General features: G+C 45.7%; 1 protein-coding gene across 1 annotated transcript in view; it reads left to right on the top strand.

Moving 5' to 3' along the window:
• Positions 1–15,884, top strand: part of SEC31B (SEC31 homolog B, COPII coat complex component) — a 36,568-nt gene extending 20,684 nt beyond the window's left edge. Inside the window, exons 15-26 of the mRNA XM_062496840.1 lie at positions 46–224; positions 854–980; positions 2,050–2,195; positions 3,584–3,757; positions 4,400–4,582; positions 5,262–5,475; positions 5,852–6,178; positions 10,065–10,120; positions 11,360–11,506; positions 11,935–12,051; positions 13,442–13,513; positions 14,069–15,884. Coding sequence (XP_062352824.1) covers positions 46–224; positions 854–980; positions 2,050–2,195; positions 3,584–3,757; positions 4,400–4,582; positions 5,262–5,475; positions 5,852–6,178; positions 10,065–10,120; positions 11,360–11,506; positions 11,935–12,051; positions 13,442–13,513; positions 14,069–14,248 — 1,922 coding nt within the window. The 3' untranslated portion in view covers positions 14,249–15,884. The remainder of the gene's footprint in view (positions 1–45; positions 225–853; positions 981–2,049; positions 2,196–3,583; positions 3,758–4,399; positions 4,583–5,261; positions 5,476–5,851; positions 6,179–10,064; positions 10,121–11,359; positions 11,507–11,934; positions 12,052–13,441; positions 13,514–14,068) is intronic.
• Positions 15,885–17,427: the final 1,543 nt, after the last annotated feature.

Genomic DNA, 17,427 nt, shown 5'->3' with positions numbered 1-17,427 from the left:
CCGAGTGATGACTGTTTGGTTTGACTCTGCTTCTCATCTCTGTAGATACAGATGGACTCATCAGCCAAGCCCTTTTGTTGGGGAATTTTGAGGGTGCAGTGGAGCTGTGCATGCGAGCAGAGCGCTTTGCTGATGCCATCATCTTAGCTATAGCTGGTGGGGATAACCTCCTAAAGGAAACCCAGAAGCGCTACTTTGCCAAGCAGAAAACAAATCTCTCTGTGGTAAGTGCTGGTTTTGTGTACACACTGAGCAGGAGAGCGTGTGCTCTGTCTTGCCAAATGTTTCTCTGGCTATATGTGGAAATGCTTTTTCTTGAATGAAGGAAGTAGAATGTCAGCAGAATCTGTAAATCTCATATTGACATGACATTTACTCTAGTATCTTCATAGTTTTATGATAATTTTGTTGTGTACATAGTATGTCTTGTGTTCTTTATTACTTTTTTTTTAATGGTTGTAACCTGTGGTGCATGCTTCCCCTTTACAGATCAACTAGGAAGTTCCTAGCTTATTAATTTACAAATGGGGAAGTGTAACAGAGGTTGGGGTATCTTAGCACTGTGTTCCTGGTCATTGATAACAGCTTCTCTGAAACAAGATACATGTTAGATCTTTAGTCGTGTCTAGTGTTGTTGTTTCCATATTCTTTTAAGTGCTTTGTTGGGCCTTTTTACTTTTCTTAGAGTCATCAGGTTCCAGTTACTGTTAGCATAGGGATGCTGAGATTGTTGGAGCTTTTACAGTGAGGTAGTCGCTGCATGGTGGAAAGCATGTTTGAAAGTGAACTGTTGCTTAGACTGTCAGCTTATCTTTGTCCTCAGTGACTGACAGGCCTTCTGCTTCCCTTACAGCTGCTTTCCTCCATTGTGCAGCAGAACTGGCAAGATATTGTTTGCATGTGTGATCTACAGAGCTGGAAGGAGGCACTGGCCATCTTGTTGACATACTCAAAGCACGAAGACTATGCTCAGCTCTGTGGTATGTAGTGTACTATGTTTTGATACAATTTCCCTTGCAGGGTGTATCTCTGGACTGCTTATAGAAAGAAGTGGATAGAGTTAAGAAAAGAAAGCACTTATTACAGCTACCTGGAACTTAAATAAGTGTGGACTGTTGAGTTAGAAAGAATGATAGGTGCGCACTGTAGCTGAGAATCATGGTGTAAAGTTGTATATGTGGATATTTCCTGTGACCTCTAGAAGTAGCATGGAAAAAAAAACAGGATAGATGCTGTCCCTAGGCTGAGACATGATGAGGGTGATTTTTATTCTGTAGAGAAGTGTATTTCATTTACAGTAAAAGGTCCAGTGGGCTTCATTCCATCTAAAACAGGTGTCAGCACCCTACTATTGACTGGAGATTCCCACATCTCTTTGGGAAATTAAAAAAAGTGTTGGAATTTTTTTTTTACTGAATTCTTCTGTCATGTCTTTCTTTTATGTGTTTGGGCAGACATATAAAAATTGGCAGATGTAGAAAATGTTTTTTATTTTCAACGAGGTTGGCTTTGGGTTTCCTTCCCATTACTCTGTTATCCAACAGTTATGCAATGGATCTGGTGAAGGGTCTAGATTCCAAGTCTTATGAGGAGCAGCTGTGGGAGCTGGGGTTGTTTAGAATGGAGAAAAGAAGGTTTGGAGCGACCTTACAGCTCTCTACAACACCCCAAAAGGAGGTTGTACTTCTCCAAAATAACAAGTGATAGGAGGAGAAGAAACAGCCTCAAGTTGCACCAGGGGAAGTTTAAATTGAACATTAGGAAAACCACCTACACTCAATAGGCTGTCAAGCATTGGAACAGGCTGCCCAGGGAAGTGGTAGAGTCACCATCCCTGGAGTTACTTAAAAAACAAGTATTTGTGGCACTTAAGATTTTGATTTAGTGGGATTCGGAAGTGCTAGGTTTATAGTTAGACTCAATCTTAATGTTCTTTCCTGATCTAAATGGTTCTATCATTCTAATTAAGTGCAGATTCAAAGCATTGGGGTTAATGAGCTCTTCCAAAGTGGAGTGTGTTAAATGTTGGCTGCATCTCTTCCTCTCTAGACATGCTGGGTGCCCGCCTGGAGTCAGAGGGAGATGCAGCCCTGTCCGATGACGCCTGCCTCTGCTATATCTCATCAGGCAATGTGGAGAGGCTGGTAGAATGCTGGGTAAAAAAACATGAGACTTCGTCACCACTTGCCCTACAGGTACAGGTGTTATGATGTTGGTTTGACTCCTCTTTAGGCCAGTCTGGTAGTCCTGAACTGTTCACATTTTCCCATTAGGGTATCTGGTTTCCAGAAGACATTGGAGACCTGTTTTTACTCATCCAGGTATCCCCTTCTAGCCTGGATTATGGGCCTACTTTGAAGGGATGCTTGCACTTTTAATCATTCAGGGTTTGTGTGTTTACATTGCATGTAAATCCAGACAGGGACAGGAGTTACAGCCTACCTGCCTCTCTTACATGCTGATGTTATCTCTGAGCTTCCTTTTAGTCAGGGAAGTTTGAGCTATACCTTTTTTTTTTACTGGTAGTAGCCTGGGATACATTTGCTGCTGTACTTGTCATGTATAACTTAATGCTGCAGTGATCTGGCTGTACCTTCAGAGCAGACTTAGCAAAATAAAACGAAGTCTGGATCATGATATCATCGTATTCCCACTGCAGGTGGAATGATCACATACAGGAAGTCACATCTCGCAGATAAATCAGAAATTATAAGTCAATATTGTTACCTACCTCTCTTCACTCCTATCGATTATTTCACAGAATCACAGAATAATCTGAGTTGAAAGGGACCCACAAGGATTGAGTCCAACTCTTAAGTGAATGGCCCAAATGGGGATTGAGCCCATAACCTTGGTATTACCAGCACCATGCTCTGACCAACTGAGTTAATCTCAGTAATCTTTACACTTAAACCAGTCCTGGCTAAGTCACTAAGCCCTGTTGTCTGTCACTTGCTAGAATAAGCTAGACAAGTCTTCCACTTGGATATCTGCAGATAATGCCCTCTGCTAGAGACTTCCCTGGTTTTGTAATCCCACTACTGAATAAAAGCAGCAAAAAGGCATCTTCAGCACTCCTGGTTGTTTTTGAAACTGGTCTCCTCCTGGTCGCCAGTTATCTACATGTATCATTCTACCACTGTAAACACTACTTTCATTTCTAGGAATTGAAGGAGTTTTGAGTAGCTAAAAACCTTCTGGTCCTTTTGCCAGCAGCAGTAGTTTTTTCTAGTGGATTTGTCTTGGTATGGTTTTAAGCCTTTCTCTTCCAAGATGATTGCCTGTAACATGATCACAGTTGATTGTAATGATCTTGTGGCTTCTGATTTTCTTTTTTCCCCCTTACTATTAAAGTAGCAGTGTCAGGGTTTGCTTCCTGGTTCCTGTTTTTCTACAAGTGCACCTGAGGAAATGGTCATCAGTGACAGTATTTGGTGTAGAGGGGAGTAACTTCTGTCCACATTGGCCCTGATGTCAGCTGAAAGTGGGGAGAGCCATCTGGCATTGTGTTAGCATGAGATAGACCAGTAAAGCTAGTCAGATTCTGAGCAGTCTTATTTCTTCCTTCCTCTGGATTTTTCAGGATCTTATAGAGAAGGTGATGGTGCTGAACAGATCCATTGAGATGCTCCGAGGCACAGGAGGACCAGCACCAGGCCCTGTCTTGGCAGAACGAATCACCCAATATGCCAGTCTCCTGGCATCACAAGGATGCTTGGCAGCTGCAATGAATTATCTACCCAGCAGCTCTAAAGAGGTGAGTAAGCAGCAAGCTGTTGTTGGGAAAGAGTAGTATGGGGGGGGGGGGGGAAATGGTCTCTCTCAATGGAGAGAGAGCTGTGGTTTTGACATGCATCAGTATTTAAAGTTTCACCTTAATTATGCTAACTTGAGAATAGAGGAGGAGGGGGGAAGAAGTTCCAGGATATGGGTTTTGTATTCATTTGCATTTTCTTTGTAGTGCTTTTGATTCAAGGAAAAGGAAAGGAGCTGTAGAACTGTAAAATGGTTGATGGAGAACAACAGTGGGAAGCAGCTCTCCTGGGAAGCTGCCTCTCTCCTGAAACTGGCTGGTAGAGGATGGGAATGGAGAGGTCACCTGCCAGTCTGAAATAAATCCAACTAGTGCCTAGATGTGGGTAGGGGTGGGGGAGGGAATATTCTAGAGACTGGGGGAAGGATCAGTGAAACTTCTTCTGCCTGGGAGTATGACAGGTGATGTTCCAGATTGTCATTTACCATTTGCTGAGTTTTTTTTCTTGGTGGCTGTTGGGGGGCATGGTTAGTTTTGCAATTTGGTCCATAGTCAGTTTTAGGTCAGCGTCTACTTTAAATGCCTCCCCAGCATTTTCCATTTGGGGCTCTCAAAGTGTTTCTTCTAAAGCATAGTTTGTTTCAGCTCCTGATTGAACAGCTCCGAGACCGGCTCTTTCATGCTCAAGGAGAGAATGTGGGTGATCAGCAGCCACCCCCTTTTCCCTACCCCTGTGTCAATGTAGGGGTCATTAAACCCACAACAGCCAAGGGTGGTTCTACCTTTGAAGGAGCAGCCCACAAAGCAGGTCCCAGACATCCAGAGAAGGTAGGCCCTAAACTCAGGTGTTTGTGGCTTGGGAAGAGGGACGAAGGCTACTGGGTTGTGGAAGGCATATGAAGTAATATGAGATGACATAAACTGCAGACACTGAAGAATTCTTCAGTGATGTCCTTTACTGGAGCAAATGCAAGCTCTGTCACAAACCAAAAGTAAGCTGTCTGACATCTTTTCACAAGGCCCTGTCCTACATGCAGTCCCTGGAGGAGAATGTTACAAGTGTAAGGATCCACTGAGATCTCAAATCTTAGGGCGAAAGAGGTAATTTTCGTATGCTCATCTTACCCTGATATCTTAGTAAAATTAGTGTAGTATGGCTTCATGGCTTCATCTCAGTTCTTGGAGTTTTGTTTACAATCTCTATTATTCCATTATTGTTCCTTCTTTATTTCTACTGGTTGTGTTTCCAGGAAGTCATTATATGGGAACTTGCTCCTGAGGACTAATCTTTTTGAGAGATGGAGAATACTCTGAAGAGTGGGGTGCTCATCTTGTTGAGCAAGTTTTATGGTGGGAAAGGCCTTCGATCAAGTGCATGCAGGCCACCAACAGCAGCAGCAGCAGCTTCTGTTGCCTGAGAAGTGACAGGGGTAGAAATTGCATTGCTAGTATGTGTATGTATATGGCTCTGTTATCCATTTGCAAGTTCTTTGTTTTTTAATTGCAGCCCAACTATCAGTCATCGTTTGCCCCTTCAGCATCATCTCAGCCTTCAGTGCCTTCTCTCTTCACACCTCAGCCAGTGCCAGCAATGTCTGTGACACCTCACCACGTTACCCCTCCCCAGGCCAGCACGGGTCCACCAACAAGTGTCTATTCCAGAGGGCACCCATATACACAGTACAACTTGGGCTTGAATCCAGCAACTGTCTCAGGGCCAGGTAAGCATTGTCTGATAGCTGTGTCCATTTCTAGGTTTGCTGAGACTAAAGCCTTCAACATGGGTGACTGCTCTAGTTTTTTTCCTCACAGGCCTATTTTACTGACAAAGAACAAGTCAACTGTCTAAGAGGCTTCTCGGTGTTTCTGACATATCTAGTTGTAGTAACTGTTGCTGCATGTGTGTTGATACTAAGCATATATAGGGGTAGAAAAGCCACAGCTGCATTGGTGGCAGTTTGATGTAGCCTGGGCTAGGAGCAACACGTATATTAAAGGTATGGCTTGAAGAAAAGGCTTACTACCAAGAAGGATAGTGTCATGAGTAATTTGCACATGAAACAAGTGGTGCTGATACACTCTCTCTGTTGTCTGTAGCTGTGTCACAGTCTCAGCCATTTGGACCAGTGGGAGTCAGACCTGTTGGTCCTGCTCCCTTCTCCAGCCAGCCCTCTCTGCCAGCACAGTCCATGCCCATGACATCTCCTGGTGTTCCACCACCCAGACCTGCCCTCTTCACTCCAGCCTCAGTCCCATCATCTCAGCTTCCTGCAGCTTGTCCTCTCCCTGTGGCAAACCAGTCTCCTCTAGACTTCTCTTCAGCACCTTTCAATTGCCCCATGAACATGGGTTATCCTCAGGGAGGTCCTGGAGCTCCATCTACTAAACCTCTGCCAGCAGCCATTCCTCCTCCTCCTCCCACAGGTAAGTACTGCTTGTGTGGCTTGTGCATCCAGGACAAGGCCAGGTGGGGTTCGCAGTACATAATGGACATGGATCTTCTGAGATCTGGTGTGTGTCCATGAAGGCTGGATATAGTGCTGAGGCAAATCTGACAGGCACAAAAGTGCTGAGTCTGTTGTAATGGTGAATCACAGCAGTGGTGACAGTTTCATTCAGCCTGCTTAGTTGTTCTTTTTCCCAGGTTGTGGTTGCAAGATGATGTCTCTTCAGGTCCTCAGTGCACCCTGAATAGTCATCTTCTCCAAAGGCATCTGTTCTGATGGAAAGGGTGGTGGTTCCAGTGGAACACCTGGTGGAAGGTTTGCTCATCTCGCCCTTGCTTATGCAACTTATATGAGAAGTGTATTTGAAACGGTGGGAGAGCTTCCCTGTCTGACATACCCTTTATTTAGCTTCAGGATTAAATTCCTCTGTCTCTGCTCTAGTGCTCCCATTTTCTTCCTGTTGTCATAAAGGGCTTGTCTGGGAATCATTTCTGGATTCTTCTCTGCAGTGTTTTAGACCCCTCTGGGTCTAAAGTTTGAATTCTATCTTGTTTGAAGTCATTGCTAGCATGATGAGTAGAAAGTGTTGTTGGACCTAATTTCCTGTGGATGGGCATTCCTTCTGTTTCCCAGAATATCTGGTGTTTATTAATCCTCTGTTTGCTGTCTCAAGGAACAGGCTTAGCCAGGCTGTGGAGATCCCTAACAGCAAGGCTGACAATCCATAGATTTTTAGCAGATGCTTCTCCAAGCCACACATATGCTGAGAGTGAAGGAACAGAGGCTATGATGTTTGCCTTCACCTTAAGTCCTTTGCTGACCTGTGTTTAACCAAGGATAGCAAATCCCACTGTGTGAAATCTATGGGGACTACACACCAAAGGCTCCAAGTTACAGCTGGACAAAGTCCTTCCTGAAAAGCTTTTTGGCATAGTAGTCCAGTGAAATTACTCATTGAATGAAAGCTGTTGGTGATCATGCCTTTTCCACCCTGCCTTGATTTTCAGGTTTCTTCCCTTGGCTAGACCCCCACACGGATCATGCAGGTAGTACCCAGAGAAACCTCCAGACCTGTGTGGCAGGCAGTGTTGCTGCTTCCAGTGAAATGCATGTTTTGATGTGTATGCATGCTCACTGCTGTTTGTGGTTTTCTTGCATGCCTGGGGAGCTGTACAGGTGGAGTAGGGAACATACCTGTCCTGAGGCCTAATAAGTGACAGCTGGTGATACTGGAAGGGAAATAAAAGTACTATGCTGTTACTCATGAGTTTGAGTACAGAAAATAGGGTCTCCCGCTTCTTCCTTCTCTATTTTCCTCCAGTTCTGGAGGCATTAGACCATTTTCAGTCTCTGTCTTTTCAGGCAGTTCCTGGGCCAGCAGGACAGGGAAGCAGACAGTTTTCCTATCTTAGTTCTCTAGGCCAGTGGTTGTAACTCATCTCTCCCAGCCTTGTGCATGGTTTCGCTTGTGCTTTCACCCTGTGGTTTGGAAGAGGTGGAGTCCTAGCAGAAGCAGCGGTGAACTAGAGCTTCCCAAGCAGAATTTGGGGGCTCTCTTCCAAGGGGAACTGGAAATTCCTTTTGGCTTTAGTTAAAGGGTGAGGTTTGACTTTGAATCTTAGTTTGACCTTTGGGGAAAATGTGGACCCAAGGGGTTTTCTGACTGATACTTTGTACTGATTTCTCTCCTTGGGATTCATTGGTGTTGGAAGGTATTGATTTTCTAATCTACATTGTCAGTGGGGTAAGGCTCAATGTCTTTGTGGTCTGTGACTGCAGTGATTGCTGCTCTTTGGTGGGACCATCTACCAGGCACAAATCTCACAGCTTTATTTAGGAAATCCAAGTACTTATAGGCACTTATACCCCCAGTCTGGCTGTGTGGAATGGGACTCCAGAGAGGGAGTTGCTCCTTCAGCAGAGAAACAAAATACCTCCGTTTCTCCTTGTTAAGGGAAGATGATTCCATGGCAATGATCTCAAGCATTTCCTCAGGCTGAAGATGCCCTTCAGGAATTCACTACTGAGAAATTCCCTTCTCCTTGGCAGCATTTACCCCCAGTTTTTAATGGCAATGTATGGCATGCTTGGTTCAGCAGGGCAAACTGGCTTCCTTGAGAGTGCTTTCTTGCCTGCTATTGTTCAGGATTTGATTTGTATTTTTCTTAATGTAAAAAGGGACTGTAAAATCACTCAGTCTGACTGGCCAAAATTGCTTGCTTTGGAAATTCCTGAATATAGTGTCTACAGCTCGTGAGCATTATTACTAACACAATGAACAGACACTTCCACTTGTAGAAATCCCAGGTTCCTGAGATCGTCAGGGGCAGGGTGAAGGACAACAACATTTTGGCTCATCTTCTTTCCAGCCAGGATAATCCCTGATTCCAGCCTCTGATGGTCTTGTTTTTTTCTGGGACAGGCATTGCTGGAGACTGCTGCCATGGGGCACTCCTTTCAGGGATGGTGAGAAATCCTAGTTCAGAAGTAGTATAGAGAAGATGGGATTTCACCCCAGCAAAATGCACCAGGGTCTCTTGTCTCTCATGTCTGATGATTAAGTGCCTGTCTTAAAGAGTATAATTTAAATAGCTGTTTCCAGTGAGGATACAGAGTGCCACTGGGTTGGAATAGTGCCAAGGACTGCTAGGCCACAGACTCAGTGGGGGCCAGCAAAGTTCTAGGGCACAGAATCCCCAAGCTAGAAATAGGTGCCAACTTAATTAAACTTCTGATCCAAACTCATCAGAGAGCGAGTCTTGAAATCATGGGAAAAGGGAGGGCAAAAAGAGGCTGCCAGAATTTTAATAATAAAGGTAATTAAAATAATGAAGCACCTTTTCCATCTTTCCCCTGTGATTTTTAAAGCTCAGTTCCCCTGTGATTTTTAAAGGATCACTAGCTCATTAAGTGTAGCTCTGAGCTCCAGCAATTCTGATATTTCCCCCTTAGAATTATTCTGTTTTCTCACAGGTTATTCCTGTCTCGTGGACTTGCAGTTATTAATACTGGGGTTTTGTCTAAAGATGCAGGTGCAGGTGCCTTTACAGGGCAGCAGCAGACAAGGTAGTTACAATTTGACCTTTGCAGAATGAAGAGTGGATGCAAGTCTTTTGATGTCGTGTTGTCTGATGGATTTTAAATTACCTGGAGTGAGGTTAGACTACCACAGAAACATCTGCTGAGACACCTCTCTGCTTCCAAAGCATTTACTGGTTAAGTCTATTCCCTTCTATTTGGCAGTAAGCAAATTTTGCTAAGCTTTGGTTCTGAATATGATTTTGGGAGGCAATCCACCCTGAAATCTTTCTGCCTTTATCAGAACAGCCTGTATCACTTTGGACTGCCACCAGGAGCATTCCTGTGAGTGCTGGTGAGAAGCCCTCTCACCTGTAGCAGAGGTCTTACTGTGCTATCACAGTGCCAGATTCTCTGGGGAACCCCAAGAATTTCCTGAAACCTGAGGTGCACACTTTTGCAGGTCCCCACCAGGGTTCAGGCCTGACTCTGACGCTGACTTCTCCAGCTTATAAAGCATCCAGAAAGCTTCAGGTAGTTTAAAAAAGTTTCCTGTGTGGGAGTAGGTGTGTGCCAGTTGAGTCTGATCAGATATCACCTCATAAAGGCTGTCCACACACTTGGATACTGAGAATTAAATTAAGAAAGGGAAGGGGAAACAAGAGCATCTCATGGGCCTGTGAGCTAGGTTTGAAATTTCTCAGCTGAAACAGTCTAAAGGTGCAAGGGAACTGGAGCCAAAGGGCCTTCTGAAGGAAGTTCTAAACTGTGCAAGCAACCATGAATTGTTGCTGCAGCCAGCTTCTCACAGTCTGAGGTTTGTGTCTTGTCCTCTGTCCTGGCAGCTCAGGAATCTTGGAGTGATTCGCCTACTGGAAGAGGAGGCCTTCAAAAGAAAAAGGTAAATTTTTAGCTACAATATGTGCTCCTTGCCAGGGAGTTCCATGTAACAGATACATTCCCATAAATGCTGGCTGTCAAACTCTGCAGGTCTGTATCACTATTGCTCTGTCTGCGTCTGCATTGCATGCATGGCTAGGACTGGAGTCTAAGTAATCTTGACTCTTTGCCATCCGAAGTCACATGCTGTTCTGCAGGGTGCCTGTTTTGTAACATGGTTATCAGCTCTAATGTTGCATCCTCTGTCAGTACTTCCCAGGCTGCCTACAGTAATTTGTTGTTTAAAATACAGATTTAATTTTATGCCCTTGCCTCCACATTTTTTTTTTTGATAGTGGCTGAGGAGGTCACATTCTCTTCACACCTGACAGCTAGGGGCAGCATTTTCCCTCAGTACAGTGGGACCAGCAGTGATTTTCCTCAGATGCTGATACCAAGTTATGAGGCACTTGTGCTGAGAGAAGTTGGCACAGGTGTAGTTGTGAGCTGCCTGCTGTGTTGGTTGTGCAGCTCTCTGCCTTGTCATGATTGCACTGGAGGGCCGGTGAGCTGAGCTCTTCTGCAACAAATGCTCTCAGTACCCCATTTCTGTCACTGCTGTCTGCTGGCAGGTGTGATGAGAAGCTTCTTTGGCATACTTCCCACCCCCCACTCCTCTTCTTTAGCTTGGAACAGACTTCTCGCCCTTTTTTCTGGCAGCATAGCTGGGAACCTGCTTCAGGCTGTGCTCACTACAACAGGATTAGCCTCTTGTTAAAGCCATCTCCTTTTGATCTAGCCCTGTTGGAGAGAATCTGTCATGACTCTCTGGCTTAGCAGGGGCACGATGAAGTGTTTGCAAGAGGAATCTCCCCCCATGTCGTGGGATTTTCCCCAGTACTTGCTCAGTTGGACACTTTACTGCTGCTAATCTCTACATTCAGGACTCGTGCCGTTGCAGAGACCAAGCAGCTTTCTGAGGACCAGTGCTCTCAGGGGTAACGGATCTGTTTGATTGAACTATTCCAGAGAGGTTTTCTTGCTGTCGCTTTGACTGTTCATCTAGCATGGAAGAGGAAAGGCCCCGTTCTCTGAGTCAGGGGGCTTAGAGAACAGGGATGTGTTTTTTCATCATCTGGAGAACTAATGACTCTTCAAGTTAGAAAGGATGTTGGAATTTTTATGTGCAGAATCAACCAACCCTTATTCCTTGGACTTGGTTTTCTTGATTGTTTTTTTTCTTTCCTTTCTTTGCTGACAGTTGCCTGAGAAATTTACTCCTCTGGCCCCCATCACAGCTCCAGTAATGGGCCTGCCTGCTGAACCCCAAGGGATCCATCCTCAGCTATCCAGGTTGCAAGAATCTGGCCAGTCACCCCCAGGAGCACCCAAAGAAGGCAACCTACAGGTACCAGGGAAAGGGGGGACATTCCCCAGGCGCCAGCATCTTGTCAAGTAGAAAAAAAACCTCAGTTTTTAAGGTTCTTACTACTTGGCAGCTACAGAGGGCTTATGTTGCTCCCTAGCCCCTACAAGGTGTCTCTGCCTGAGCATTAGAGAAGTTGCCAGGTTGGAAAATTGACACCTGGGTATGGGTGGGAAAGAGCAAGGGAGAACAGGTAGGCTGTCATCCTGCTGGGAGTTGAGAATCCATAGAGGCCTGGAGCTGTATCACTGTCTGCAGATGATAACCTAACTCTGTGCTTCCAGATATTCTCTGCGTTTGTGAAGGGGTGAAATTCCTTCTGTTCTCTAGTTTGAAGAAGGGAATCTACCTGCTCCAGCCTTTCTGAATGCTCCTGCTGCATTCATTCAGCTGCTCTTATTTTCTGTCAGTATCACCAGCTACCTGGGGAAAGCATTGAGAGGAAGGAGCTGCCCCCTGAGCACCAGGCTTTGAAGGCTACATTTGAAGGGTTGGTGCAACGCTGCTCGGCTGTTGCCACTGATCCAGTAAGTCCTCCCTTCTCTGATCTTTGACTTTTTTTCCCTTATGGATGTTTGACTGATGCTTCCTTCTTTTGGTTGGCTAAAGAGAGGAAAAGTCCCTATAATCAAGTTAATCTCCATTTGCCTCCTTCCTTTAGGCTGAAGGCTTGTTCATCTTTGGAAACTGAGAGGCATTCTCTAACTTTTATGCACGGTTTCTCATTGCCTTCTTGGAGCAATGATTCTATCCTCCTGGCTCTTTCATTCATGGAAAGTAGAAGAATTTAGTCAGCTAATTCAGCTTCACTGGCTTCATCTGCAGATAGTTCCTGCAGAGCTGGCATTACCAGCTATCTTTAGAACTTAGAGGTAAAGGCTGAGATATCCCAGGTGGAAGAGAAAGCCAAACAATCTTTGTGTCCAAGTAACTGTAATTCTCCACCCTGGTTCCTGACAGGCTATTGGCACATGTCACATTGGGTGAATGTGTCAGGCCAGATTGTCTGGAAGCAGAAAAACAGTGTATGCACATTGTGTTAGGTTGCTAAGTCTTCCCAGGGCTTGAGCCACTAAGAAGCCTTCCAGAATACCTCTGTTTGATAGCTGTTATTATGAACACTGAGCCCAGAATGCTATCCCAGAGTCAGGCAATTAGAGCAGCATCTTCAGCGTGTTTGCTCTGTGCTTTCTAAGAGTGCAGCATAGCAATTTCTGGGGAATAATCTAAAGGTTCCCACTATGGACAGAAAGGCCTGTTGGTTTGGGCTTAAGCACTTGACTCAGGTGGTGGCTGAATAGCTGACTCTGTACAGCAGTGCAAGGCACCTGAGCTCCTGTGGCTTCCAGGCCTATTCCAGCAGTGCCCAGAGCCAGGCATTTGTGTTCGTGGAATAAGTTACCTGGGAGTGAATTATTCAAGATGGGGTTAATGAGGTCAGTCTCATCAGAGCTGCAGTCATTTTCCCTGGTAGTTACCTAGGGTGGGAAGGATATTCCTTCTTTTCCCTAAGGAGACCAGGAAAAAGCTCTTTCTTGGGTCAGTCAGGGTGAGGCTGTCTGAACACCCCATGGGTCAACTAGTGGATGTTTCTCATACTTTGGAAGTAGTCAATCTATCTTGTGGTCTGCAAGTACTGGCAGAAGGGGGGAATGCCTAGGCTGGGATATGGGAAAAGGGGCAATCCATCTTTCTGTGTTGGGGAGAGAATGTGTATATATGCACATGTATGTACATGTGCAGAGTGAGGGTATGGCTGGCTTGTATCACAGACCCTGGCTGTCAGAGGCTGAGATGCAGTTGAATTGTAAGGTGCTGTGGAAAGACAAAGGAACGGAGGGACTGAGTGAGAGTACTTTGGCTCTGGAGAAGTGGCTTGGAAGCTCTGGCAGACAAGTAATACCTGTTTTGCTTCAGAAAACACGAAGGAAGCTGGAGGATGCGTTGCAGCGGCTGGAGTGTTTGTATGAGAAGCTCCGAGAGCAGGCAGTAAGTAGATGCCACTATTCCTTGTCATCCAGCTGGGTCCCTGAGCCCACCTTGGCACTGGGTTGTGGATCCTGGCATCTGTACCAGTGTAACCAACACATATTCTCTTGGAAGACAAGGGGAGTACCAGACCTTATAATGACCATGAATCCAGCCAGGCTTGTATCTTCTTTCTTAACTATGGCCCAGACATAGCATAAGGAAAAGGTACCTGACGATGTATCTGCAAGGTGCCTTTACCCTTTAAGAAGTATACTGGCACATAGACTGATCGCAGATGGGAAGGAGCAGTTGGGAGTAGTTAAGTATGAACATAGTGTAACTTGCTCAGAAAACTCCAAAGATGATGATGCCAGTTGCTGATGCCAACTGGCAGTTGTAGTCTGCCAAGGGAAAGCAAGGGGAGAAGCAGCTATCCTTCCTGCCAGTGCTTTACTGTATAGGTGCTGTTTGGTGAAGATGAAGTGGAGAAAGGTTGAGAAGGGTGTGGAGGGAGAGAGACATGAGTTATATTGCTGAACATGAACATACTGACTCGTTTCTTCTTCTCTACAGCTCTCTCCAAACATCCTCGTGGGTCTCCATGAAATTGCCCGATGCATTGAGGCTAAGAACTATCCACAAGGTCTCCTGGTTCACACCCAAGTTGTGAGCAGCAGCAGTTTCAGTGAGGTGTCTGGTTTCATGCCCATCCTGAAAGTCCTCATGACCATAGCAGGCAAGCTGAATGTGTAAAGTGTGGAGCAGCTGAAACAGTGCACACCAAGAGCTGGTGAATCACCTCACCTGTTGATGCACTGCAGGTTGTGGATTCTCCTTCTGACTCTGGAGAAATAGGTCTGTGCCGGTGCCTGGAATTGTGCTAGGCCAGCATGCCTGGCCCCATCCACTTTCCAGACAGCCCACTGGTGCCTGCAGCTCCTGGAGACTGTTCTTTCCCTCTTCTTTCTTACTAGTCTGAGGCCACTTTTCAGCCCCGGGGATCTCAATTTCAGGCTGTCCAAGTTGCACAGAGGTCCTTCTTCCCTATATCCCCAGCACAAAGGGGGAAACGTCTTCCCTTCTAGGCTGACGTTGCTTTTTATTTTTCAGGAAACAAACAGGGCTGGTACCTGCAGCAGCACCGCAGAAGAGCCTCAGGCTCTATTCCCTGCTGCAGGGTAAACTTCCTGAGTGGTAGCTGGGCTGCCTTGGGAATCTAGGATGGTGTGTCCTCATTCTGTTGGGCTGCAGCAAGGATCTCTCCCTGGCTCCTTCTTTCTCTTCATTCTCATCCTTGACTCACCCTTTCACCCCTCTGCACCCATATCCTGGTACAGATGGGGCTAACTACTAGTCTTCTCCGGGCCAGCTTTAGTTCTCTTTCTTCTTCACCCAGCTCTCTTGTTTTTAAAAGTCAAGTCTCCTGTTTACCCTCTATTCACCTTCCTTTATATTGTTTGCCCCATCAGCTGCAGACTCAAGCCCATAGTATTTCAGGTCCAGGGATGATTTGCCTTTCCAGTTCCTGGGACTCTCATTCAGGAATGTTGGCAGGTTGTGCTCTGTGCACTTCTCTCCAGAGCTGGTCACATCCTATCTTGGGGCTAAAAGCTGTCCTTTCTGGCTCCTGGCCTTTTTCACTTATTTTATTTTAGCACAGCTGGATTTTTACCCACTGGTGTTACCTAAAGGCTTCCTACTTCAGGTTTTTTGAGATGGCCTAGGGACTTCAAGAGCAGCAGGGATTCTTTAAGTCCCATAAAGTTTTCCCTTGAGCTATCCTGACCAGCCCAGACTTGAGCAGGGAGAGACAGCTCATTGCTACAGGTATGGTGCATTCATACTGCCTACAGTTGCAGATACATGCAAAGGTGGTTCTCAAAGGCCCCTTGGCACTATGGTGGTAGAAACATGCTGCAGGAGGTGATGCTGTCAGGACTTGAAGATATGGATTGTGCTGAGACTTGTCATTACTGTGGCAGTTCCTCTGGGAGTAGATGAATGAAGCATATCTGTTCTGAGAAAGAAGTCTGGGAAAGCAGATAGGATTTTAGGGCACATCTTTGTGTGTGTATATTTCCCTCTCTTCCTCTCTCCTTGCCTTCTCTGTCAACATCCTTCTTACTAACCAGGCAGCATAATCATTGATCCATAGCTGAGAGCAAGGCTTATTCCCAAGATTTGGATGCAGCCAGCCCCTACTTGCTCTGCTTGCTTCTTGAGTGATGATGCTATCATGGGCCTGCGGTTCAGTGACATACATGAATCAACCTAGTCTACTATGCGACTTAGGATGGAGGAGAATCAGAGAAGGGAGGAAGAGGACATGTCTCATTCTCTCCTTTCCAGGTCAAAGTGCCTCCTTGTTGCTGCTGTGTTGTTTCTATTGCTGCGGTTTGATGCACTGAGAAATTACAGAACAGTGAAATAAAAGCTGTGTTTTGTGTGCTTTTTTTCATAGGCTGGTCACCTCTGGTTGCATGGGACTTCCTCAGTCTGCATGGGCACCCACTGAGGGGGCAATTGAGAACTGTGGGGCAAACCAGATTTTGGGCTCTGTTGCTATGGGCAGCATCCATCCTGGTGTGGTGAGGCCTCAGGTCTTGCCCACTCCGTAAGGCTGCAGGGTCAGAGTGAGCACTGATCTTCTCCAGATCACCTGCATCAGTTGTGACTGTTCATCTGCATCAGACACAAGGCCCCCAAACACAGGTTCTCTTGGGGAATCTCAGCAGTGCTGGGGATTTTGGACTTGACATCAAGAGTTGGAAGTAAGTCAGTAAGTAAACAGAGAGCTCTTGCTGACATCATCTGCCATTGGAAATAAATGTTACACCACTGAAGCCATGCAGCTTGAGCTAGGATAAGGATTGGACCTGTGTGGAAATTTATAGCCTTGAATTATCAGTTCTTACCATCAGTCAATAATTTAGGAATCTGTTGGCTGATTTCATTTAATCTTTTAAGGAGGTAAGAAGGGCTGAATTGAAACATAATACTGAGATAAAGGTGGGGGAATCAAACTTCCTTCTTACAAAAGAAAGAAATTCTGATGTAATTTTTTTTTTTTCTGTCAGCTAACTAGTATGTATGGTCAAGCCTGCCAGTCAGCACACATGAAACTCTGAAATATGAAGGACTGTATTACACGGACCAAGGTTGGGGGATTTGAGAGGAAGCAAAGGTTTGGAAAGATTCTTTGAATGGTGAAAATTTGAAGGGCTGTTGCTGGGAAGGGCCTGGGATTTATGAGTTTTGGGTGTTAGGGACACACCACATGCATTCAAGGAAAACAAGCCTTTTGTAGTTCTGCTGCTGGCAGAGGCAAACACCCAGTGTAAAGGACTCTTGGAAGAGCTTTTGGTCTGGAGCAGTTAGCAAACAGCCTGGCCTAACAGCTGTCCTCCAGCAGGGACAAGCAAAGTTGATTTTCAAAGGTAACACTCGTGCAGCATCAGTATGGGGTTATAACACAGCCCAGGTGGCATACATTTGCTTAATGAGTGTATAGGGGAAGTCCTAATTCTCTGAGATCACTTAAGCCTGGCATTTCTTAGATTCTGCCTTTCGGGATTCAGTTGTTGTACCCTGTGCAGTCCAGCCTTTGCCCTCTTTAACGCAGGCCACTTCTACTGCTGAGAAATAAGCACATATTTTCCACATATTTCTCAGATACATATGCTGTTAATTTCCTCCAGCATGTATAGCTACTGCTACCCGGTACTGTGTAGAGACTGGCTGTTTATCCTGCCTTTGATGGCAGTCCTTCCCACCTGCCCCTCTGTTCTCTGTTTTGCTCAAGTTCACCCCTGTAAGCACCATCCCTGAAGCATTTTGTAGTGAAAGCAAGCAGAGGGAGGAAGTGAGATTACTCGCTTCAGAGTCTTGGAGAGGCTTGTGGCAGAAGCCCTGTCTCTGCAGCCCTGGTGTGT

The sequence above is a fragment of the Cinclus cinclus genome, chromosome 7 (genome assembly GCF_963662255.1).
Source record: "Cinclus cinclus chromosome 7, bCinCin1.1, whole genome shotgun sequence".
NCBI classification, from domain to species: domain Eukaryota; kingdom Metazoa; phylum Chordata; class Aves; order Passeriformes; family Cinclidae; genus Cinclus; species Cinclus cinclus.
This window is presented reverse-complemented; position numbering and strand designations above follow the sequence as displayed.